The sequence below is a fragment of the Triticum aestivum genome, chromosome 2B (genome assembly GCF_018294505.1).
Source record: "Triticum aestivum cultivar Chinese Spring chromosome 2B, IWGSC CS RefSeq v2.1, whole genome shotgun sequence".
Lineage (NCBI taxonomy): Eukaryota > Viridiplantae > Streptophyta > Magnoliopsida > Poales > Poaceae > Triticum > Triticum aestivum.
In genome coordinates this window covers 56,071,082-56,095,876 of record NC_057798.1, presented here as the reverse complement: position 1 = coordinate 56,095,876, position 24,795 = coordinate 56,071,082, and the positions used below count along the sequence as shown (strand labels likewise).

At 44.3% G+C, this 24,795-nt stretch overlaps 3 protein-coding genes across 3 annotated transcripts; all 3 read right to left on the bottom strand.

Annotated features, from left to right (window-relative positions):
- Positions 1–2,982: 2,982 nt before the first annotated feature.
- Positions 2,983–6,348, bottom strand: LOC123043444 (thylakoid lumenal 15.0 kDa protein 2, chloroplastic). The gene is made up of 6 exons (XM_044465894.1): positions 6,038–6,348; positions 5,202–5,305; positions 4,829–4,919; positions 3,999–4,067; positions 3,301–3,410; positions 2,983–3,215 (listed from the first exon to the last, which is right to left on the bottom strand). The coding sequence occupies exons 1-6, from the start codon at positions 6,309–6,311 to the stop codon at positions 3,123–3,125; spliced, it is 741 nt and encodes a 246-aa protein (XP_044321829.1). The 5' UTR covers positions 6,312–6,348; the 3' UTR covers positions 2,983–3,122.
- A 447-nt stretch (positions 6,349–6,795) lies between these two features.
- LOC123043443 (vacuolar protein sorting-associated protein 54, chloroplastic) lies at positions 6,796–24,461 on the bottom strand. The gene is made up of 19 exons (XM_044465893.1): positions 23,633–24,461; positions 22,519–22,581; positions 22,256–22,335; positions 20,711–20,828; positions 19,685–19,759; positions 19,060–19,216; positions 18,879–18,967; positions 18,537–18,787; positions 18,199–18,370; positions 18,020–18,103; positions 17,156–17,505; positions 16,709–16,862; positions 15,647–15,728; positions 14,844–14,923; positions 14,563–14,724; positions 8,803–8,870; positions 7,976–8,056; positions 7,569–7,813; positions 6,796–7,288 (listed from the first exon to the last, which is right to left on the bottom strand). The coding sequence occupies exons 1-18, from the start codon at positions 24,410–24,412 to the stop codon at positions 7,678–7,680; spliced, it is 2,982 nt and encodes a 993-aa protein (XP_044321828.1). The 5' UTR covers positions 24,413–24,461; the 3' UTR covers positions 6,796–7,288; positions 7,569–7,677.
- On the bottom strand, positions 11,897–13,254 carry LOC123043445 (uncharacterized). The gene is made up of 2 exons (XM_044465895.1): positions 12,597–13,254; positions 11,897–12,315 (listed from the first exon to the last, which is right to left on the bottom strand). The coding sequence occupies exons 1-2, from the start codon at positions 13,252–13,254 to the stop codon at positions 12,269–12,271; spliced, it is 705 nt and encodes a 234-aa protein (XP_044321830.1). The 3' UTR covers positions 11,897–12,268.
- Positions 24,462–24,795: the final 334 nt, after the last annotated feature.

The following is a 24,795-nucleotide window of genomic DNA, read 5'->3' as shown; positions in this document are numbered from 1 at the left end:
GTAGGTAATAATAAGCAGGTACAAAAGCAGGCTATACATCAGAATAGGAGCAAACAATAACAGTAGCAAAATCTAACGCAAGCATGAGAGTATAGATGGGCGATATCAGGATGATCAAAGGGGGGGCTTGCCTGGTTGCTCGGGCAAGAAGGAGGGGTCGTCGTCGACGTAGTCGATCACAGCGGCATCGACATCCGTCACGGGGTCTACCGAAGAGAAGAGGGAGGAGAAAACTGTAAATACATAGCAAGCAAGAGCATAACAGGACAACAGGCAGAACTAGACGTGTTCTAACGCGGTGCTACACAATACCGGCGAAGGGTGATAACATCCGGGAAGTTCTCCCAGAGTTAGGCATTTTCGGACAGATGAAACGGAAGGGAAAGGTTGCATGTTTGCTATGCTAGGGACGTGTGATAGACGAATGGAGGGCGTATTCGGATTCGTCTCGTCGTTCTGAGCAGCTTTCATGTATAAAACTTTTTCATCCGAGCTATGAATTATTTTATATTAATTTTCAAAGTTTTAACTGTTTTTCTAATATTATTATTATTTAAATTAAAACAGAAAAAGGAAGGTGATGTCAACATGGCGTCATCAATGCATCAGCGGTCAACCAGCCAGTTGACTGGTCAAACCGACGGTTGGGGACCCGCCTGTCATAGACAGTGGGTTAAACAGAGCTAAAAACTAATCTAAACATAGTTAGTTAAACTACTGGGCCCACCTGTTAGTGTCTAAGTAAGTTAATTAATTATTTTTAAAACATTTTAGCTAAAGAGGGGAAGTGGGCCCCAATTGTCAGCGGCTGGGGGTCGGTCCAGTCAGCGGGGTTGACCAGGTCAATTGGCCAGACGGGCCCCCGGGGCCCATGGGTTAGTGACCAGGGGGTGGCCCCAAGTGGTGCCATGTCAGCGGTGACGGAGCTTCGCCGTCGGCGACAAAAATCACGACAGCGCGTACAGGGGGGCACCGGGATTCTGCTATAGGGCACGGGGGAGGTCGTGGTTAGGGGCGTTCGAACAAGCGCACGAAGGCGCATCGACTACGGGCGGTGGCGTCGCCGGAGTTGGCTGGAAAAGGCGTCGGCGTCGAGGCCAGCGGCGGAGCGGCTTCGTCCGACGACGGAAACGGTGAGGCAGCACGCTATTGAGCAAACGGGGAGGAGCTACGCGGTGCGGCGAGTCCAATGGGCACGAGCCCGTGACCAAACGGTCACCGGAGACGCGTCGGCGACGAGCTCCTCAGCGATGCGTTCGACCTCGTCGTGAGAGCTAGCTAGGGTGCGCACGAGAGCAAACGGAGAAAGGTAGGAGGTAGAGGAGCTCACCGCGCGGCACACGGGGGCCGGTGAGAGGCTTAGTAGCAGCAGCAGTCGCCGGAGTCGAAGAAGACGACGGCGGCCCGAGGAAGAAGGTGACGACGTTGGGGCGATGCAGGGGATCCCGGCACGAGCAGGTGGTCGAGGAGGACGTAGCGAGGGTCGTAGAACCGATCTGCCACGGGGACGAGGCGAGGTGGCGAGGGTGGCGGTGGCAAGGACGGGGCCATGGCGACGGGCGCGCTCGGGATCGAGCGAGAGGAGACGGGAGAGGTGGATCTGGCAGAGGGGAGGCGCAGAGGCGAGCGAGAGGGGGAAAGTGGGCGAGTGGGGGAAGGGTTCGAGGCGTCGGTGGGGGGTGGCGATCTTACCGCCTCGGCGACGGGGACGGCGAGGTGGTCGAGCTGCGGCCGACGGGCGCGAGCGCTCGGTCGGCCGAATAGGGCGGGGAAGACGACAGGGGGAGGAGTGGGCTGGGCCGGCTGGCTTGTGGGGCTTAGCCCGGGGGGGGGGGGTTAGGCCCAGGGGGCAGGGGCCTTTTCTATTTGTTTTTTTAAAGCTTTCCTGTTTTCCAAACTTTTTAAAACGAAACTAGTTATATTAAATAGAAGACTTGCACCTAAAATAATATTATAAAATAGGCTACTGCCGCATATAATTTGGCATTTTAAAAAAAAGTAGTTTGCATTTGTTTGATAATTAAAAGCATTTAATAATAGTTTTAGCCCCTGTTTTATTTATTTTAGGGCATTCAAAACACATTTTAAAATATAGGTTTCAACATGGCAAATAACCAGAGATTATTTGTCATGCTTTGAACATTTTAGTTTTTATGTTTGAAAACTTTTGCTGTTTGACTTAATTCTAGATTTTGAATTCGAACGTGATTGGATCATCGCGAGGTTACCAACAGTAATCGCGGTGATGTGGCATCATTCGTAGGGGGTTACTGTAGCTTAAGTATCCAGGCGTCACACAACATCTCCCCGTCGTCAGCCGCCACCGCTCCGCTTCAATGCCGCGCTTCCCAAACGGCATGTTGTAGACCGGTCGCATCCGCTTTGGACCTGTATGAATGTAGGGAGAGGATTTTGGTTGGGACCAGGTTGTCGGATGCATATGTGGCATGAGTCCGGACGCCCGCAAATCTCCACCGGGTTTGGTGTCGGTTTGCAAGATTTAGACATGCGGACGCGTCCATGAAGATATACGGCACCGCATTGGATGGCATAAACCGCATTGGATGGCATAAACTGTTCGGACGCGCGGTTCCGGACATTTGCGGGCATTTTGAGGCATGTCGTTGAAGATGCCCTTAGGTACAGTGGGCACTGGCATGTCCTCAATTTTATTTTTCCCAACGTAGATATGCTTATCCTCGTGTCAAACACCAAGTCATGTTCGAAGTTGAATCGAGGATGAAACTGGTATTTTCCAACTTGAAATTAACATGAAAAATAGGTGCAGACCAACCAGAATCGATCGAATCAGCCAAAAAGATGACCGAAAACGATGTTGAATCAGTACTGTAGATAGCCAGTTCAGATAGCATATCTTGGTCTTCTTGGTCCGCACTGGCTATAAAAACGGGCGGGAACTGGCCCAGATTATCAGATGCCAGGTGGTGATGATTTTGTATCTTTGCAGCATTCTACCGAGGATAAACGAATGTCCTTTGACTTTAGAAAATTGAGGCAAAAATATGTTCAGTTCATGTAACTGACATTTCGATTATGTACATATAGTATTCGCTGGTCTTATCTTCGTCATGTCACAGTCCTTCCACGATGAACTTCCACCTCTAAAATACCTCCGAACAATTACTTGCCCCTGTGGGCTCTCTCAGACAGCGCGATATTGCCATCACAGCGCCTTCAATTGATGCATCCTCTCCCTGTTCCATGTGCCATAAACAAAGGCATGATCAGGAAAAGCTACAGGAAAACTACGCAGCATTACGAAGGTTATGCCGTGTTAACCTTTTCTTTCCAATAGAACATGTTTCCATACTTCCCTGCAACACGACTCCAGAAGCTCTGAGGAATGTCTAGATCAATCAATGAACCAATGTTGAAATTTATGATGTTACCTACAGAAACAGAGCCACGCTTGAGCATTTCTGTCCTGCCAGTAAGCACGAGTGCGTGACAACACTTGTGTCTCAAAACTTATCTAGCAGAAATAAAAATACTGTAAACTGAGTTTTATTGCAAAATTGAAGGCGCTATGATGTAACAAATCTGGAATTCTAGATCAGGATCATGTGCATGGCATTGTACACACCCTAGTGCATGCACTTGTGTGCAATAGTGCAGCCTACATCAAGAATCGTGTGTTGTTGCAAGATAATATTATGCAAACCCAAAATGTATACACCAGGAGTTAACATCATTGAGTATGCCCTTAGGCTTAAACGACATATCAGCTGCATGGATAAGTGAACCGAATGGTTGTCATGATCATTCCTGCATCATGCTTCACCCCAGCAGTGTTCAGTTTTCTTAATTCCGGAACTACAATTTGCAAATGATCCATATCTGAACTTTATTAGAGTAGTATACTAAAATTTGCAATCAATATGGGGGATCGGTTCCGTTATTCAGATAGCAAAATAGCCATGGCAAAGGAAAAACTAAGTGTAGTGTGAATATTATCTTTAAAACAGAAGTATCATTACCGAAGGTGGGATCTGCAACGAAGACAATAGTTCTGTCATCAACTTGCCAAAAATCCTTGATAGCCAATCCTGTAACACAGAGCATTAGTCAATTTTTATGTGCTACGATACATGTGCACAATCATGAGAGTGCGAACTAATGACTCCTTTTAGCTATAACAGAGAAGAATAAAAGATTATATGATAATAGCTTAATAAAAGATTACATGATAATAGCTTATATTTCTTTACAGAGGGAGTACATGTCATGTTGGCCAATGATAATCACAAGTACAAGCTCTACATTGGTTTTGAGAGTAAATGTTTCCCAGATAAGGAGAGAATAATCCTACTGCATATTACACGAGGTTTCTGTACATTAATCAAGAAGACATACAGATTGTCGAGTAAAAAGAATCAGCATAGATTCACAAATTAGTCTTAAGTCCAGCAAACTCAGGACATCAGCATTCCCGATCCAATTGAATATACGCAGCTGCCCTCATGGGCCAGACTTGCATTCCCCATGGTCAAAAGGTGATATCTTAGGATCAGCAATATATCTAAGTGTATGACTTCTATAATGATTTTAACCATTAAATTTGTGACAGTATGTGACAAAACTGAAAACAATTGCTTACTGGAAATAATTTCAACAAAAGATAATATGTACTATGTTTTTATGTGGCCAGTCAAGAAAATTTTACTAGCTATAGTCATATTAATCTTCAGCAATATTTGACCACAGACATACCATCCTTGCATATATCTATGCACATATGAACTGAAGAAAAAAAATAAAAAAAAATACAATGCAACTCATACAAATGTGAAAAAGAAGCAAAAATCACCTGGTGTATCTGGATAATTTTGTGCGAGAACTCTCAACTTATATCCAGTGTCCTTCTCTAGGTCTTCTATCTCTTGACGTAAACGATTTTCCTAAGAACAAATCAAAATAGTCAGCAACTATGAACATATGTAATCCAATTATCAACACCTAATAAAAATAAAAGGTAGAGAGACTAAGACTACCCTCTGGAGATAAGAACTATTTGTAGTTGCACCCTTATGGAAGTCAATACAACAGGTTAAAGAAAATTATGCACAAGGGAATTTGCAAATTTTCTTTTAGCGTCACTCTGTTTCTCGCGGACACCAAATTTGCAAGGAGTTGTGGATCATCAGACAGCTCATGGTGCAAGATCTGAGGTCTGGATTTACCTGGCCTGAAGAGAGGAAACCGGCGACGTCAATGACGGTGGTGAACTCCTTGGGGAGCAACTCGGGCTTGTTGACCCCAGCCTTGGCATTGACCAAACCGACAACTGCAAGCACGTAGTATCGCCATGAAGGGGAAGTTTCCACTAAGAAAGCACACATATGATCCTTTTTCGTTCAAGTGTGCCATCGAAAATATGATATTGTTCTCGCAATAAAAAAAATGATAATGCAAAAAAAATATTGCAAAATGCCACTCCAAAACAACAGCACATCTTGTATTTATGCCACAGCCCGCAATTTTCACCACTTCACCAAGGGATTAGATATTTTTTTTTCTCCGTTGCAGAACCACGATGGAGGATGCAAAAGATTTTCAATTGCGCGTGGATGCAACTCATCAGCCGCCTCTGCCTCTGCCGCCGGCACTACTGTTACAGCAAAGGGGGGCAATTGCTGAAAACTACTCTTTCTGGAAACATGGACTATGGATAAAGAGCGTCCAAAGTCCAAACACGCTGTACACTCTGAATGAACTGGACTGAGCTTCGCCTTTCGGGTTCAGACTCGAGCTTCGGTCTCGTGTTGATGGTGCATTGATTCGCATAGCGTTACCATGCAGCACACCAAAAAAAATAAAAATCAGATGACAAATTTGTTGATTTAGCAACGAGTCACGCAACATTTCGTTGTTATAGATGAGGGCATGGTCAGAAAAACTAAACGTGGAACTGTTCTAGACCTCCAATTAACCGGAGCCTGCCGTGCTGCCTGCTAACTGCGAGCAAGGAGCAACTGCCTCGACGGAAGGAAGATGAAGAGTGAGACTGATGGCTTACAACAGGAGAAGGACAAGGTGAGCGCGAGCGCGCCGGAGACGGCCGCCTTCCATGGCACGGCGCCGGCTAGCTTGCCGGCCCAAGAAGCAGCAGCCGCGGTCTCCCTGCCGGCGGCTGCGTCGGTGGGCGGCGGAGTCCGGCGAGCGGAGCAGCGCGGGACGGCGAGAGCATGCCGCCTTGGGCGCGGGTGAATGGATAACGGCGTCGGCGACGATGTGGACGCGGCTGCTCCGTAGGGTGCCCGTGGGAGTGTGGATGGGACGAGGAGAACCATTTTTTCTCTTCTTTTTCTTCTGAAAATAATGCTCTGGCTTTTTTATCCGTTGAGTCGAAGAAAAACGGTCCGAACGGATTAGACCCGTGAGTACACTTTGGATAGTGTTTGGACTTTGTTTTCCTTATTGTTGTTATTTGTTTGAACTGGACTTCTATTCCACTTTGTTGTGTTGATCATTAAAGGGAAGTACAATTTGGACCGTGTAAATTACTCACTCCCAAGGTGAAGAATTGTCCGATTCATTTGAAACACGGCAAACACATCCCAACTTAATACAAACCTTGGTAATCTTCTTGACAAGATATTCAAATATTACAACAAAACCGATTAGCACAGACCATGGTTTTTGCTCACGAATTCATCGCTTTCATAAATTTCAAACCCATTGGTTTGTTCTGCCTACTATTCAAGAATACATTTACAAAAAAATTCAAATTTCTGCCCAGATAAAAGATCACCATGTTTAGTTGATCTATCAGGCTTTCAAAAAAAATAACTCAAATTCCTGTTAAATAACCATGTATAGTATGAATATCTGCATGTACTAAACATTTCACAATTACTTATTACTGCACTGACAAGAATAGTTATACAAACCTTACAGGAACAAGATACACTCGGCTGCATCAACGACACGATATCCAACTAATAACACACTGCACCAAACGTCAGGGCAATATGCAAAGAATGGGCCGTGCTGCCGAAAATGTCTTTGTCAGGTTCCCTCTATGGCTCTTCTATACCCAACATCTAACCAATATCAGCTTTTCCCACAAAAAGGGTTGAAATACTATCAGAACAAGCAAAAGATGAAACGCGGCCTAACATGGCGGAAGTACGGTGCAAAAATTTCGGCTCAGGTCAGGTGTGGAAAACCATTGGCATGTGATCCCACAAAGCGCTATTGGATGTATTGACATGGTAATTCATTGCCATCAAGAGCGCTTTGCTTCCGATACCCTCCGCAGCAATACCTGCATGGTTGGCAGCATTGCATATTAGTTGCCAGGACATTTAGTTGTCAAATACACGTGTTAGATACATCCGTATTTAGACAAATCTAAGACAAGAATTTTGGGACGGAGATTAAAGGATCAAACTAACTCAAATATCTCTTAGGGAAGATCAATCTACATAAGTTGCTCCGGAAGGCCATGAGAGACAAACCAGGATTGAATTTTTCATTGGAAGATATCTAGTTGTCTACGACGTGAGAAAGCAAACAAGTCACAAAGGTATGAATCCAAATTATACCTGCATAGGATTTTATGCCAACAGTGGTGTCTTTGATAACTTCACATTTGCCATATTTACCACCACTGAACATTTGCAGACAGGAGTCAGTTCCTAATGTACATGTCAATCACTCGTCAACTTTTGTCCCGAACTTCTCAGCCAAGAACTCGTCAAGACCATAATTTCGAACAGGTTCTGAGCTGAAGTTCTGAGCAGGCAACTTTCGAATACATACAAGAATATGCTGAACATCTCGACATAATCTGGGTTTCATCAATCATTAAAACAGCAGTGTTAAAAAAGTATAGGTATAGAATACATACGACACATACGAAAAATTAATCGATTCTTCTTCTTTTCTTTTTTTTTTTTGCATGTGGGGAAAAATGGCATAAGTGTAGCAGTGCGATTTATTGGTACTGTACCTGTTCTTTGCCTGAGGACTACTGACTTCCAACTTCGAAAATGCTTCTGTAATATGGGAATGGAATATCTGGACTACTTGCCTGCATTGCATAAAAGGGTCAAACGATATTAAGAGTCAATAAGACATTGCAAGGGAACAAATAATAACGAATTGTCATTCTATGGATAATATTTCAGCAAAATCATTATTAAACATAAAAATCAAAATTAGAAATAATGGTGCTACTTGCATTACATGAAGCCCATTAGAGTATTGTTCACGTGGTTACTTCAGCTTGAGCAGCGTCACTACCACCACATGCTGTTTTTAACTCGGTTTGCCAAAGTTGCATTACCCCAGGGGGGAAATCATTGAAATTATTTAGTTAGAGACAAATAGTTTGACTTATATTTAGATGGCTTTAATTGGTTTATCTCTAGGCCTAATATGTTAGGACCTCCTTATAAATAAGGAGGCGTTATCATCATGCTCAGTTAAGCAACAAGAAGAATGAATTAGTCTCTCAAGGTTCTTATCTCATATGGTCTCAACTTCCCCTACGATCTCTAGCCTTCAGCTATGCTGAATGGCCCTCGTATGGTTGCTACCCCAATGAACTGAGCTTCATCTTAGAGAACAGTAACACCTTACAAATTGTTCTCAAAACTTCAGTGCTCCAATTGTTTTAAAGCGATGTAGGTTTGGTGTTCCACTGAGGGTTTTCTACATATCATGAATAAGTTTACCAGCTACATACACTGAGTAATAGCCGAAGCTGATAACCTCACCATTCTAAAAAACAGATATGGTCCAAAGATTCTAAAGATACAAAGGATACTTCTTTACCTGAATATTGCTTGCAGATCTACCTCAAGCAGTATTTGAGAGAGGATGCGATGCAAGTAAGTGACTTCCTGCAAAATTGTTTATGTACAAAAATTTCAGCAACAATTAACTAAACTGAAAGGAAAGCCTGAGTCAGAATTCAAATAACATAAATAAGTGAAAACATCTGAACAAGATTCCAGGAGAATAAAGGACGGTAAATGGGGGTCAATAAACGAGTTAAGATGTTGTTTCCAAGTAGCAACAAATGAATTTGCATTTCCATTGAACAATCACAAGGAGTGTGGCTACAAATCATAATTAAATGATACACCCTCTGTTCCTAAATGTAAGACATTTTTGCAGTCCAAACTGTTATGAAGTGAGCCTATATTCCATCGGGCCAACAGGCCAGCACATATACATGAAGGGAAATAAGCAAAGAAGCCCCTATACAATATGATAACTACACACACAGCACAACCCTGTTCTAACACCCCCCCCTCAAACTCAAGGGGGATCTTGGACACCGAGTTTGGACAGGAAAAAGCTGTGTTGGGACCGTGTCTGAGCTTTCGTCAGAAAATCAGCAAGCTGAAGCTCCGAGGGCACATACTGAGGGGCCACAATTCTGTCTTGCACCTGAGAACGAGTGTAGGAGGCATCAACACCGATGTGCTTGGTGAGCTCATGCTTAACAGGATCACGGGCAATGCTGAGTGCCCCAGTGCTGTCGGAGAGCAGAGGGGTCGGTGTAGCAGTGGAAACACCAAAATCCTGAAGAAGCCATCGTAGCCAAGTAATTTCTGCAGTCACGGACGCCATAGCTCGCAGCTCAGCCTCAGCACTGGAGCGAGATACAGCATTCTGCTTCTTGGTCTTCCAGGCAATCAGGGAGGAGCCAAGAAAAACACAATAGGCAGAGAGAGAGCGGCGATCAGTGGGATCGCTGGCCCAGGTAGCATCACAGTAGGCCTGAAGCTGAAGAGAGCTGGAGCGAGGGAAGAATAAGCGACGAGTCACGGTACCACGAAGGTAACGAAGAACACGAAGAAGGTGACTGTAGTGAAGTTGAGTGGGAGCAGAGACAAACTGACTTAGAATGTGCACAGCATAAGAAATGTCAGGACGAGTGATGCCTAGATAGACAAGGCTCCCAACAAGATGGCGGTAGCGTGTGGGATCTGCAAGGGGTTCACCCTCACCAGGACGAAGATGGAGACCAAACTCCATAGGAGTGTCAATCGTGCGCTGATCAGTGAGGCAGGCACGAGTGAGAAGATCTTGGATGTACTTCTCTTGAGAGAGATAAATACCCTCAGGGGAAGAAATGATCTCAAGTCCAAGAAAGTAGCGAAGAGAACCCAAATCAGTCATCAAGAATTGCTCATGTAGACGTTTCTTCACAAAATCAATGAATTGGTGGTCAGCCCCTGTGATAATCATGTCATCAACATAGAGTAGTAAAAGGGTGCGACCGCGAGGAGAAGTGTGAATAAACAGAGCAGGATCATGAACACTAGCAGAGAACCCGATCCTTGTGATGACGGCGGAGAAACGCTCAAACCAGGTACGAGGAGCTTGTTTCAGCCCGTAAAGAGCGCGCCGAAGGCGACAGACAGTGCCATTAGAGACAGTATAGCCAGGAGGCGGCTGCATATAGACCACTTCCCGCAGCTCACCATTCAAGAAGGCATTCTTGACATCTAATTGAGAGATGGACCACTGCCGAACAGCAGCAACAGCCAAAAGAGTGCGAACAGTGGTCATGTGAGCAACAGGAGCAAAAGTCTCATCATAGTCACGACCATACTCCTGCTGGAAGCCACGCGCAACAAGACGAGCTTTGTAGCGCACGAGAGAACCATCTGAATGTGTCTTAACCTTGTAGACCCATTTGCAAGTGATGGGTCTAACGCCTGTAGGCAGGGGTACAAGGTCCCAAGTGCCTGTGCGCTCAAGAGCATGAATTTCCTCTGCCATAGCATGCTGCCATTCAGAATGAGCAGCAGCCTCACGATATGTAGACGGCTCAACAAGAGTGGTAGCAGCAGCAACATAGTACGCAGGAAGCTGGAGAGTGTGGCGATCACGCAGATTATACCGAGGAGCAGGAGGGGTAGGTGGTTCTAAAGGAATGGGACCCAACAGGGAAGGAGTGGAAGTGGAAGTGGGCGCATCCGAGGGAGAAGGGTGCCGAGCACGACGGGAGTAGACAAAAGGAAGCGGAGAGAGAGGGGAAGTGGAAGGTGGCGCATCAGAGGGAGAAGGGTGTTGAGCACGACGGGAGTAGGTAAAAGGAAAAGGAGAGAGAGTGGATGGCTCAACCCGAGTAGGAGAGTCAGGAATAGAAACCTCATCCTGTGTAAGCTGAAGCTCATGAGCAGACACAGGTGAAAGGCTAGGAGTGGACCTACCAGGTGACGATAAAGGTGAAGAATCAGGTAGAGTCAAAAAAGAGAGAGGCTCGGCTAACGACTCGGTTGTGGCAGTAGAAGAATGACGAGGGTAGAAGGAGCGAGACTCATCAAAAGTGACATCTTTGGAGATTCTCAGTCTTCAAGCAATAGGGTCCCAGCAACGGTAACCTTTGTGCTCCAAACTGTAGCCAAGGAAAACACATTCAACAGATTGAGCAGTCAATTTGGTGCGTTCATGAGGGTGGAGAAGAACAAAACAGGCACAACCAAACAGGCGTAGACCACTATAATCAGCTGGACCATCACCTAGATGATCAACTGGTATCCCTCCCTGAAGAGCAACAGAAGGCTGAATATTAATGAGATAAACAGCGGTAGAGACAGCCTCAGCCCAAAAGTGCGGGGGAACAGCAGAAGATAAAAGAAGAGCCCGAGCAGTCTCAAGGACGTGACGATGTTTGCGTTCAGCCACCCCATTTTGAGCGTGTGCACCAGGACAGGAATACTGAGGAAGGGTACCCTGTTCAGCAAGGAAACCACGAAGCGCACGAGATAAGTACTCGCCAGCCGAATCAGCACGAAAAACTCGAACAGAGGAATCATACTGAGTGCGAACCATGGTAGCAAACGACTTGTAAATTTGAAGCACTTGACTACGAGATGACATAAAGTAGATCCAAGTGTGGCGAGAAAAATCATCAATGAAAATTATATAATATTTGTGACCCCCTTTCGAAACAAAGGGGGCAGGACCCCATACATCAGAGTGAACAAGTTCAAAAGGTCGTTGAGAAACAGAATTACTAGAGGGATATGGAAGTTGTATCTGCTTGCCAAGCTTACAACCCATACAAGTTAGTGAACTATCACCAGATACAGACCCTAGAACACCACTCCTAACCAAAGAAGACAAGCGGGAGCCACAAATGTGACCCAATCGATGATGCCACTGAGCGAAGGATGTGGTGGAGGTGGCAGCTGAAGCAAAAGGGGTGGTGATGTCCGACTGGCTAGAGGACGCAGCGGAAGGAAGGCGCAGCCAATCGAGCTCCCAAAGGCGCTGAGAGTCATGGCGCCGAGGACCGATCCCAACTAGAGTCCCCGTACGACGATCCTGAACACAACAAGAGTCAGAATCCAGAAAAACACAACAACCCAAGTCAGTAAATTGACCAGCAGATAGAAGTTGCATAGTCAGTTTAGGAACATGAGAAACGGCAGGGACATGAAAAGAAGACGTGGAAAGAGTCCCTCTTGCGGCAACAGAAAGAGAAGTGCCATCTGCAGTCTGAACTGTAAGAGGAGAAGGCACGGAATTGACAGCACAAAGATGATCTCTGTGTGGTGTCATGTGGAAGGAGGCCCCCGAATCAAGAATCCAGGGCAAAGATGTACCTGACGAAGAGTGCGGTGGTGGACCAGACGTCTGACCAGCAGAACCAGCAGAACCTGAGGATGGTGCAGAAGCAGTAAGGCGGCGCAGCAAGGTGAGCATCTCCTGGTGAACCTTCTCAAGGGAGCCCTCACGAGAATTAGAGGAGCCTCCCGAGTCCTTTTGAGGACGGCCACCACGGCGACCCTGTTTCCTCCTCTTGATGCACTCCGTGATCATGTGACCATCCTGCTTGCAGTAGTTGCAGAAAGCACTAGTGGAGGTTGCTGCCACATGTGTAGAAGAGGGCACACCAGGCAGCGGTGGTGGAACGTGGGCAGCCAGGACTGCTGAAGAGGATGGCAATAAGCCCGTGCTCTGTAGGCGCACCTCCTCAGATCGCACCTCAGCAAGGGCCTCCAGAGTAGAGAGCCGAGGATGGCGTGCCAATAGCTGAGCACGACTCTGCTCGAACTCCGGCCGGAGGCGAGTGAGGAAGTCGTAGAGGCGACGAACCTCCAGCTTAGCTTGTTGCTGCACACAACACTGACATCTGCGACAAACATCAGCTCCCAGAGAGTCCAATTGGCGCCACACCGCCGACATCTCCTTGTAGAAATCATCCACAGTAGCATCTCCCTGTTGTAGTTGTTGCTCTTGACGAACAACAGAGAGATACATGGCATCCCCTGTAGACTCATAGCGATGGCGAAGGTGCTCCTACATCTGATATGCAGTGGTAAGGGCCACCACATCCATGGTGAGATCAACATCCATGCTGTTCACCAAGATAGAAGAGGCTCGAGCATCATCATTTGTCCATTGCTTGTATAAGTGGAGTTGATTTTGATACTCTTCAGTGGCCTCTTCAAAAGCATCTAGCATCTCACGTTGCTTGGTTTCATCGGCATCAACAGGGAAGGCCAACTCAGCTGGAGGAGTGGGCAGCAGGGGACAAGGCAGAGCACCAGAGAGGTGCTCCCAGACCAGCTGGCCCCTCATGTGCAGCTTCATGTGCTGCACCCAGTCCCTGTAGTTCTGTCCGTTGAAGATAACAGGACATCGTGGGACTGGGACAGCACCGGTGGTGGTGGAGGGCGCCATTGCAGCAGAGCAGCAACAGCAGCTCGTTGAAGACCAGCAGCAGCAGGAGGCACAGCTTGATGGCAGCAGCAGACCAGGAGGAGAAGAGCAGCAGCAGCCGCACTTTGAAGAGCAGCAGCAGCAGCTCGTTGAAGAAGAGCAGCAGCAGCAGCTCGTTGAAGAAGAGCAGCAGCAGCAGCAGAGAAGAGGAGCAGCAGCAGCAGCAGCTCGTTGAAGAGCAGCAGCAGCACGTTGAGGCGGCGGCGCCGGCCGGGAAGGACGGCGGCAGCAGCGGCCTGGACCAGCAGGCGGCAGCAGCTACCAGGAAGAAGAGGGGAGAGGCTCGATGAAGAGAGGAGCGGCGGCCGGCGGCGGCGGCGACCAGAGGCGGCCGCGGCGGCGGCGACCAGAGGCGGCGGCGGCGGCTGGGGAACCTAACCCTAGCTCTGATACCATGTTATGAAGTGAGCCTATATTCCATCGGGCCAACAGGCCAGCACATATACATGAAGGGAAATAAGCAAAGAAGCCCCTATACAATATGATAACTACACACACAGCACAACCCTGTTCTAACACAAACATCTTGACATTTAGGAACAGAGGTATTAACAGAGTGATTTCCATTGATACTCCATCCATTTCTTTTTACTTCGCATATATGATTTCTCTGAAGTTAAACTTCATAAAGTTTGACCATGTTTATAGGAAAAATTATCGACATTCACAATACCAAATCAATATTGTTAGATACATCATGGAATTAATATTCGTATTATATAACTTTAATATTGTAGATGTTGATATTTTTAAATATAAATTTGGTCAAACAAAGTTTGACCTCAGACAAATCTTATATGCGGAGTAAAAAGAAACAGAAGGAGTAATGTGCTAAACCATAACTACCTTTGTAACAGCTTTGGCGAATAGACTTGGCTGAGAATCATTATCATCTGGTCCATTCCAACTTTCCACGATTTGCGGTAATTTTCTAAGATTTGCTAGCAATCTCTCTCTCATTATCTGGACTAGCTTGGTGTGAATTTCATCTCGATGAACCTTATAGTCCTGTCATTTCCGAGAAACTTGTAAGAAATGAAATTCATGCAAGTACATAAAACAGGTTGGTGCCAGTCAAGAGTTACCCTAATCCATGAAATGTCAAATAAATAAAATAGAAATCATACCTGAGTAACTCTATCCAGTTCAGACATCAACAGATGTTTGCGTGCTTCCGGTATTTTCAGGAAAAGTACTCGACGAATATCTGCAATTTCAAACAAAAATGGTTTGGCCAAGCAGTGATCAAAATCACAGATACTTCAAGGATTCCCAAATAGTTCATCCTAGAAAAATTGGTTCAACATGGCCATTTGCATTTTCTTTTCCCTAAGTAAATATTGGGTGCAGCAAGAACAGGATGGCTCTTGGGATATATGTTGCATATTTTGTGAATTTATTAATTAAATGCAATGTTAGTTCTGGTTGGCTGGAAGGCAGTTTACTTGTACCGAAATAAATCTATTGCCTATCAGGCTATCACCATCACATGAAAGTTACTAGAGTACATGAATCAGGCTCTAGATAAACAAAGCGGAAAAGCACACCTGGTACTGGTCCCTAAGCTGGAAACTATCTATTGCTTCTACTTTTTCAAGTTTGTGTTGTTCCCTACCCTTCTACATCATATAGCTACTCAAATACCAACAGTTCTAGGGAGAGACAAAAGCGCTTCAGCTTATATTTCTGTAGATATCTTTTTAAGGACCCTGGTTTCCAGTTTTCCAACCCTTCATCCCACCAACAAATCAAGACACAAAAATAATCAACTAAAAACATATAATAAGATAAGATAATGCAACCCACAATCACTTGAAGTGACAGGATAGTCAGCCTTCAGAACTCTATGTTTTGGCAAAATTAACAGAAAGTATGGATACAATAAATAACAGTGCAGCAAAAAGACAGAAGGTAGGTAAAAAATGCTTACCTGGAATCAAAGAATGTATGAAACTGATAATTTGACTTGCTAAAGCTAAATGCTTAGAAGTAATTGATTTCAGACCAGATACCTGAAAAGGAACCAAAGGAAAATAAACCAAGCAGTCCAGACTTCTTGATATATAAAAAAAGAAGTGTGGCAGCACATGCCCACATTAAAGAGAATGGCGTTTCGGTGCCCGGGTGCATCTGCACCCGGTAAAAAAAAAATCGTAAAAAATTCAGAAAAATTCAAAAAAATTCCAAAAAAAAATTGGGTGGTAGACAATTTGATGCGTGAGGTACGCTCCAATTTTCAAAACATTTGGACTTCTGTGCAGCTCTCAGTAAAAAAGACAAATCGACCAGAACAGTATATGAGTACACATTTTTACAGACCTCCGATTTGTCTTTTTTGCTGAGAGCTGCACAGAAGTCCAAATGTTTTGAAAATTGGAGCGTCCCTCACACATCAAATTGTCCACCACCCAAATTTTTTTTGGAATTTTTTGAATTTTTCTAGTATTTATTTTGATTTTTTTCGTGAGCGCAGGTGCAGATGAGCTCGGGCTCAGATTCGAATTTTCGCACATTAAATAGCTATTTAGCTTGATTAAGATTTGAGGAAACTACTGGTGCATTGAAGTACTATTGTTCAAAAAAAAACAGAGAAGATTTTCGTCTTCTCTTAAAAAATTGTTGTGTTTCCATATAGCTAAAACACTATTGTGCAAATAGTGTCCTATACGATGATGAACAATGAGAAATTGATAGCAAGTTCATTTAGCAGACATCTACTTTTTTTAATAGAAAGACTGTACAGGAGACCCATACAGATACAGCATACATGTGAGCACCAGAATTATAAACCTGGTGGGTGGAGTCATGCCCCCACAGCTCCACCGCCACACCAAGAGGTGGTTCTCAGCAGAGACATATATTTATTCAAAGATTTATTAAAACAATCCACATTAAATGGTAAATTATGAGAAAATGCTAATAGCAAATTACGAGCTCTGTTTACATATTTAAACAATGAGGAATTATTGTTACCAATGGTAAACAATGATACCTGCATGGCACCTGCGCCAAGAACCAGTTGGCAAGTCCTGGTATTGAAATGCTTTAATATCTCAACAACACGTTGGACCACCTCAAAAGATAACGATGGCAAACATTTACTGATGTCAACATATTCTGATAGCATTTTCAACAATATCAGACCGCTGCCAAACAAAAATTGAAGCGTCATTGAGAAAAGGCAAGGATACATCTCACAGAAACACAGATGATTAAATGAGTAAATAAGATGACGAGAGAAACAGAAAAAAGACAGCATATATCACTATAGAAGAATAGCAGATGAATACAGGAACTGTTACTGGATGAATTCTTTGCCACACTTCTGGGTTAGTAAAGTGTGGCAACTGATCTAAAGTAATCCTCAACATGGCAAGTTTTAGAAAGAAGAAACAGTAACTTGTTTTGAAGAATTAAATGAAAGTTTTAGATGACTAACCAGTTCACCATATGATAGCCAACACCTCCAAGCACAATGGTTTGCGAGACTGGCCTAACATGGCCAGCAACACTATTTTCAGTCTGAGAAGTGGATTCAACCTTGTTTTCATTGCTTGTCGTTGATGTTCCATTGCTATTTTCAACATTATTTTCAGTTGAATGTGCTGATTCTTGACTTGTTGAAACCCCATCCTCACTGAGCTTTGAGTTGTTATCATTGCTAGGCATCTCCATGCCATTAACAGGAAAGTCAGTTGATGACAGTGACAGAACAATCGCTTGGAACTCTTCAGGAACATCAACAGCGATCCATGTCTCTTGGTCAAGAACTGCCTTAATTTTTGCCATCTTCAAAGGAATATTAAACGTTCAGAGCACAAAAAACTCTATAAATCATGCATCAACTATAAAATAAGATTGGTATCAATCCAAAATCTATATCAATTTTTTTAATAAACCGTAGTGTTATAATTTTTTAAGATAATTCAAATAATTTTGACGAGCAGCTTAGGCCTTTGTGTCCTCAGTTCCACTATCATTTCAACCTGAAGTTATTTGATGATGGTGAATACCAATACTATGGGTAATGTTGTTTGCAAAACAGAACTAGAAAGGAACCGCATTGTATACAAGCTATTGTACATCCATAGGCTATAACTGAGCGAGAAGGCTGAAGGCTTTATACTTCAGAAATAGCACCATTACCAATTCATGTTTCAGGCACAATGGTGTTGTAATTATCCTATAAGCTGTTGCTCGTACTAACAAAATTTAAAACAAGCTTCTGACTTTGTTCCATTATCTGATTGTAAAACTGTAAATCTAGCTTCCGTAAACTTCAGCAAAGTAATACATAACTCACCCGAACACTATGCTGATACTCAACAAATTGCTTTGACTGTTGCTGTAGAATTCCGCGAATGTTGTAACCTAACCTGCCTCCAACCTATGAGGACAAGAGGTGGAAATAATATCATAACTTGCTTTTACGCAATTAACATGGATATATGTGCATATAATTTGAACAGAGAAAATAATAACCTTTTCTGTAGCAGCTATAAATTCTTCTGTTATATTATAGATGATCAGGAACTCCTGAAGCCTTAACTTGGGATGTAGAGCAGCACGAACACCTAGCAGCTTAGCCCATCGTCCATGTGCAGCATCACATGCAGCAAACACTGCTTCTGTGCTTTCTCTCAACACATCAGCTCTACAGAAAATGCAAGTGCTCAAGCAAATCTGTGTTTGCGTCATCACATATAAAGGTTTGCAAGTAATGAAATAGTATATTTGCCAAAACTGACCACAGTATCACCATGATACCAGCAATTAAATTGGTTTTTACAGAACAAAGAGCAAGTTATAACTTAACTTACCGAATATTTTTTATTGAATTTATACTGGACATATCATTTGTCTTTCCTTGAAACAACGGAAGCTTAGTAGGAGTGCGTGTAACAGTATTAGAGACCCGTGAAGTAACATCATAGTCTTTCTCTTGGGGAAGATCAACTGAGCCACCATGTTGTACGACAGGATTTGTGTCATCAGGACTTATGTTCCCATCAAGGTTTCGCATGATCCACTGAACTATTTTTTTAACTTCAGCTGCTTGCTGTAGATGTACCTGGAAAGGAGGTACGGATTAAGATTTAATTTTGTAGACCATCTTCATTTAAAGGAAAACAAAATGATACCGTATTGAGAAACCAATTTACCTGAACTATACTAAAAATAGCCGATAAAAGCTGAACAAAACCTTCAGATGATAGACTACGCAGTTTATTTGCTAAAGACTGGCCTCCAGCTGCACAATTGCAGTTCAAAGCAAGTAGGAAGTTAGTGTGCAAAGTAGCAAGCTATGAAGACAGATATTGAATTAAGAAAAAAATGTAAGACCATCAGAATCGGCAGCTCTGTCCCCAGTTACTGAATCAGAATCTATTGGTTTGGAAATCAAGACTGGAAGCATCTCAGCAACTGTGGATTTGATTGAAGCTTTCATAACAGTAATAAGGGTATCCCGGTACATTCTGAGCACTGCAGGAACTTTGTCCTGCGAGATATAAATGTGAACCTTATTATTCTGTATCCCACAGACTAATGACTCTGAATATACCAAATATCCAGAAATAAATAAGCATGATCCTTCCACCACTTAGCTTTTTAAGCTCATAGGTGATTGACCTTTCAAAAAAAAATACTGAACTTGGTTTTCTGTATGCATGGAATTTTAGAGGGCATTTTATTACAAGTGCCCTGTTAGTGAGGGTAGTCTCTTATAAGGCCCCATAAACCCAGCTTATATGAGTGAGAAACTAATTGAATAATCACAAAAATTATTGTGCTCATTGTGTGCTAAATAGCGCATACAAATGTGAATAAGTGCTTCTCTGGAACTAAATCTATATGTCGTCTTACACTAAAGCCCCAATCGCTAGCTCTATAACAATTGAAAAGATTTCTGCACATCCACCCTCCATTTGAATATCTCAACTTAATGGAAATATCTGACAGAACTAACCGTTCTCAGCAGGCAAATAATGAGGGGGAGAAGACGATCTCTGAGGATGAAGCCATCCTCCTCATCAACGTTTACCTGCATTGAAATGATGAACATCGGTCGATAGAAGGAACAGAGCTGAAAACAATTTACTAGAACAACAGTGTAGCTTAAAAATGAAACCATAATCTAAACCAAAGAAGTACAGTACACATCAAACAATTGTTAAAAAAACAAATTAGTATTTCACCTTTTGGCAAATTGGAGAAGATCAAGAACTGATTGGGCCACAGTCGTGGTATATATGGTAACAGTGTGGTAACATAGTTTATGATCTGAAAACTGTAATTATTTCGGGATCACGTTTTGTGACGTGAGGATCCTATGGGTTTTTTTTAACCGGGCTAAACCCCTTTCCGTTGCAAATGAACGGAAATACAACGAAACCCCTTTCCGTTGCAAATGAGGATCCTATGTTGACACTCGACATACATCAAACAGAAATTTTGGTAAAATTATTTTAGTCATCAAGAAACTACATTGTTGTTTTGAACTTGGCCTCTTAGGAGGATTGTAAGCAAACTCTTTCCTTCTGGTCCTCTGCGTTTCCTTGAAAAAAATAAACTACATTGCTTGGGTACGCTATATGGATGCGACTCCAAAATACAAAAGTTTCCCAAAACAAGGATACAATGACAGAAATAATAATGTAATGTGATGAGGCTACAAAGAAATCAAAATAGCAATGTCCTTGCCTTCTTGGCATTGATTCATTTACAGAGCCAATGGTTGCAAGTGGAAACAGGCGCTGCAGGTACCACTAACTCAGCATGAATGATTGGTATTCCCCTACCAGTTCTTAACCTCTCTAGATCTCCCAATCACACTTCATTAGTGATGTTCATTCAATTTCAGTTAACTAATTAATATTATTTAAAGTTGCCATGAAAGGTACACAAAAAACTCAGCATGAATGCATTGCGTTAAAATCAGGTAAAGACAGGCCAATTATGAGATGGAGAATTGCAAAATTGAAAGCGCACATACTTCATGATCAGTCCCATTGAGGGGAGTAGAAGTCTTCCTTTTCACAGTTGATAAAACCATCGCATCGACAGTTTTTCCATCAGGAACAGCAGCCCGTACAAACTCTGCTGAAAGAATGCTACAAGAATGAATAATAAGTTAAACAGCAAGTTGCTGATGGAACAGAAAAGGCTGCAAACAACATCACTATTCTAGGGGGCAAATATAAAGAAAATAAAATTACAGGATTTTAAGGTAGCTTCAGATTATAATGACAAAATTGACCTTTATATTCTAGATGACGATAACGTACAATTAGCAATCAAACAATATAGAAGCTAAATTTAAAGGATATAGGTGGATCTAGGGTACATTTTCACTAAAATGTCAACAAACTCTGCTGAAAGAATGCTACAAGAATGAATAATAAGTTAAACAGCAAGTTGCTGATGGAACAGAAAAGGCTGCAAACAACATCACTATTCTAGGGGGCAAATATAAAGAAAATAAAATTACAGGATTTTAAGGTAGCTTCAGATTATAATGACAAAATTGACCTTTATATTCTAGATGACGATAACGTACAATTAGCAATCAAACAATATAGAAACTAAATTTAAAGGATATAGGTGGATCTAGGGTACATTTTCACTAAAATGTCACTTAAATGGATTTACTGATTAAGGCCTTAATATCCCACAAAACAACTGAAACATTACGCTGACTAAAGTCTAGTTGACATTTGAGTATCATTGGAACAGAATCATTCCATTTGACATTGGCTTGCACAATAATTAAGCATCAACAAATGTATTTCACTTAAAATATCTTATTGGGATCCATGTATATGAGTATATTGAGAAGCCAACAAAATGCTTTGGCTCATGTAGTAAACCTGTGACAAAGAAAAACAATGGCCCAGAACTATTCAATTGCCAATCATATCAATGGCTACGAAGGCAGTATTAGGCGCAAGGCACACTTGAGGTGCTACATCGGTAAATCAACGGGAAGTTAGGTGGCAATGATGAAAACTGGGGCATTGCATTGGCTTTATTTTGAACTTAGGACCTTCACATTAGGATTCAATGCACTCTCTTAATCTTGTTAACACGCAGTTTGACCAGGCATGCACCTTGCATCACAAAGGCGCTGAGCCCTGTGTAGCCTCGGGTACTTTTGCCTTGCTGCGCCTAGACCGACCACCTAGGGGTGACTTTGGCGCATTTGTAGCATTGATGTGTACTCTGATAGATCATACTGCTACGACAAGATACCAACAAAGGACTGCAGTATCAAGCCTCTATATGTTTCCACTTTTGTTTCAGATACTCAGATGAAATTGCAATTGAAGTTAAAACACTACATGGTTCCTGATCTCATAAATCAGCCTACCTACACTGATAGAGATTATGTCTCAAGCTTTCTGTCAGAATTCATAATGTATTAAGCATGTATAGGTATTTATTTTTCACACCAGAGATGTCATTCATGTGATGAGTATTGCCCCTATAAATAAGAGCACATCATATTGATAGGATGTATGTTTAGTTTGTACGAAAATACCTGTTCACTGAATCTAATGATGTTCCCAACTGATCACGAATATGTCGAAAGCAATAAAGCCCAGCAAGTTCATCAGTGTCCTGGTTGAAAGAATTTATGTTTAATAAACATAAGTTACACATACTGCAAATGTCGGCCGACTGCAGCCATTTATTGGAAATTTGCTAGGTGGCGTGTGATGGCAGAGAGTACCGGCATTACGTAGGAAAATTACGATAACACTGGCATCAGATCATGTAGAAGGTAATGTTTAGGTAACTTACTATGAGATTTTGCAAGTCATCAATGACATCAAGCGCACCAGCACAATCTGCCGCTAGCACTAGCTGCACATGTAGGACAAGCTTATAAACCCAGCGCACAGAGGAGATTTGAAGGCAGGAAGCACCTTTAAGCAATAGGTTACTATGATTCAAATATTCAGTACAGAAGCAAAACAAAAATCTAGTCGTTGCTTGAATATGAACAGTTCAGGTCAGGCTGTCAAATCAGACACAATAGATCATTGGACTACATAAATAGCACAGCAGTGATCTGGCAGAGAATAATGATAATTATGGACTAGCAGCAAAAAATGAAAAATGTGGTTGTATTTGCAGTTGGACAAGGAATGTCATACGCAGAAATTAGAACAGTAGTATGTGCTTATGGGGCATTTACACAAGCTCATATCCTCTCAAACAAAGACCGGTCATAATTTCTCTGCGATCAAATAAAGACCATTGTCCCTAATAAGGCAAGAAGATGGATCCAAAGACATCGTTAGGCTCCATTTCCAGGACGAGACTTGCCTGAGCCCCACGCGTGTGCCCATCCGTGCTCCCGCGTACGTGGCTTGATTTGATTGGAACAAAATAAGGCCCGGGCCTACCCCGTTAAAATCAGGGGGGGGGGGGTGATTAGATTAGAAAGGGAAAAAGACAGCCGTAGGATGAAGTGGGAGCACGGAAGGGAGCATGGGGAGGGAGCAGGCAAGCCGGATCCCCATTTCCCATGCATCCATTTTTCCAGTGTAACAACTCAAGAATGGACAGCATGTCTCCATGTCGACCTACAGTTGGCACTTATCATTTGTGACTTCCAAGGTACCATATGAAAACACTGGCATGCATATAGCGTAGCAATTCATGGTGTTCCATGCACAGCAATGGTTGTCAGCTAATCAATCAATCAGTTCATCAATATCTGTATGCGCATGGTTTTGTGGTTTTGCATACTTGGCACCTGACCTGACTATCAACCGACTCACGGAACTACCAGAGAAATGGTAACACACCACATCAATAAACAATGTGCAGTACATGTCCGGACCATTTCTGGGAGCAACATTGCTGATCCACAAGCAAACAAAACGCAATGCTCGGTAAGACCACTCACCAGCTTGAGGGCTGCGAGAGCCTGACTGACATAGAGGATGATGGTGAGCTTCTCCTGCAACGCGACGAGGTTCCCCCGGGTGGCATTGAGCTCCTGCACCTGCTGGGCGTCCCCGACGAGGTCGCCCGTGAGCACCCGGACGACCTCCCTGAGCTCCCGGATCCTCCCGACGGCGGCGACGATCTCCCCGTCGAGGCCGCGGAGCCGGCCCTGGGCCTCGTAGAAGGACTCGGAGCGGCGCGCGATCTCCTGCACGAGGTGCGCCTCGACGACGTCCAGGTGCTGGCCGAGGCGCTCCTGCAGGGCGGGCTCGGCGAGCGGGCAGGCGGCCTCGAAGGTGGCCCCCTCCTCGAGCGCGAAGTCCTCCTTGAAGAAGAGCGCGGGGACCTCGCGGAGGCATGCGGCGAGGCCGGAGGACGGGGAGGCGGCGGCCGGGGCGCCGTCGTCGGAGGCGGCGAGGGCGAGCTCGGCGGTCGCGTGGAGGCGGACGTCGGCGAAGCGCGCGAAGGGATCGGCGACGCGGGCGAGGTAGGGCGCGAAGTCGGCGCGGGAGACTTCGCAGGGGTGGGAGGGCGGGGGCGGGGCCTCCGGGAGCGCGGCCGGCGGGGGCCACGGGAGCCAGTAGGAGCCCGCGGAGGCCGAGGGGAGCGGGTTGTTGAGGAGCGAGGTGATGGACTGCGGGGCGCCGCCCGGGGGCCCCGCCGCGGCGGCGGTGGGGGAGTCGGTGGAGTAGGCCGAGGAGGAGGCGGAGGCGGTGCGGAGGGGCGGGCGCGAGGCCATGGCGGGCGCGCGCACGGGGGGGCTAGGGGAGGGGAGGCGGCGGCATGGGAGATCGGGATCTGGGAGGGAGGGCCGGGGAGCGGAGCCAACCGCAGGGGTGGGGGGGAGAGCTTGGCTGGTCAGATCTGTCGCTGGTCAGGTGGGAGGGATGGAGGGAGGAAGGGGAGAAGAGAGGGAGGGAGGGAGTGTGGTGGTTTGCTTCCCTGATTTCTCCCGGTTTTTTCCTCCTCTCTCGCCTCTGGTTTCTCTCTACAATAATCTTCTTTTTCAGCTTTTTGATTTGTGCTAGGATATCATGATCCTCTCTGTCTAGTCTTGAATGGAAACTACATCTTTCTCTGTGTACTTTTTTGCCTAGAGAAGAGAGTTTTATTCAGTGTTCA

Excerpts from the sequence above, each read along its gene's own strand:
- LOC123043444 (XM_044465894.1), bottom strand. The coding sequence starts at position 6,311 with ATGGTTCTCCTCGTCCCATCCACACTCCCACGGGCACCCTACGGAGCA. Across the intron at positions 5,306-6,037 it reads CACCTTGTCCTTCTCCTGTT|TTGTCGGTTTGGTCAATGCC; the intron begins GTAAGCCATCAG and ends ACGTGCTTGCAG. Across the intron at positions 3,411-3,998 it reads CGTTGCAGATCCCACCTTCG|GTAACATCATAAATTTCAAC; the intron begins GTAATGATACTT and ends CTGTTTCTGTAG.
- LOC123043445 (XM_044465895.1), bottom strand. The coding sequence starts at position 13,254 with ATGTATCTCTCTGTTGTTCGTCAAGAGCAACAACTACAACAGGGAGAT. Across the intron at positions 12,316-12,596 it reads ACCACCGCACTCTTCGTCAG|GATCGTCGTACGGGGACTCT; the intron begins GTACATCTTTGC and ends TGTTGTGTTCAG.
- LOC123043443 (XM_044465893.1), bottom strand. The coding sequence starts at position 24,412 with ATGGCCTCGCGCCCGCCCCTCCGCACCGCCTCCGCCTCCTCCTCGGCC. Across the intron at positions 18,371-18,536 it reads AATTCAATAAAAAATATTCG|AGCTGATGTGTTGAGAGAAA; the intron begins GTAAGTTAAGTT and ends CATTTTCTGTAG. Across the intron at positions 17,506-18,019 it reads AGTATCAGCATAGTGTTCGG|ATGGCAAAAATTAAGGCAGT; the intron begins GTGAGTTATGTA and ends ATTCCTTTGAAG.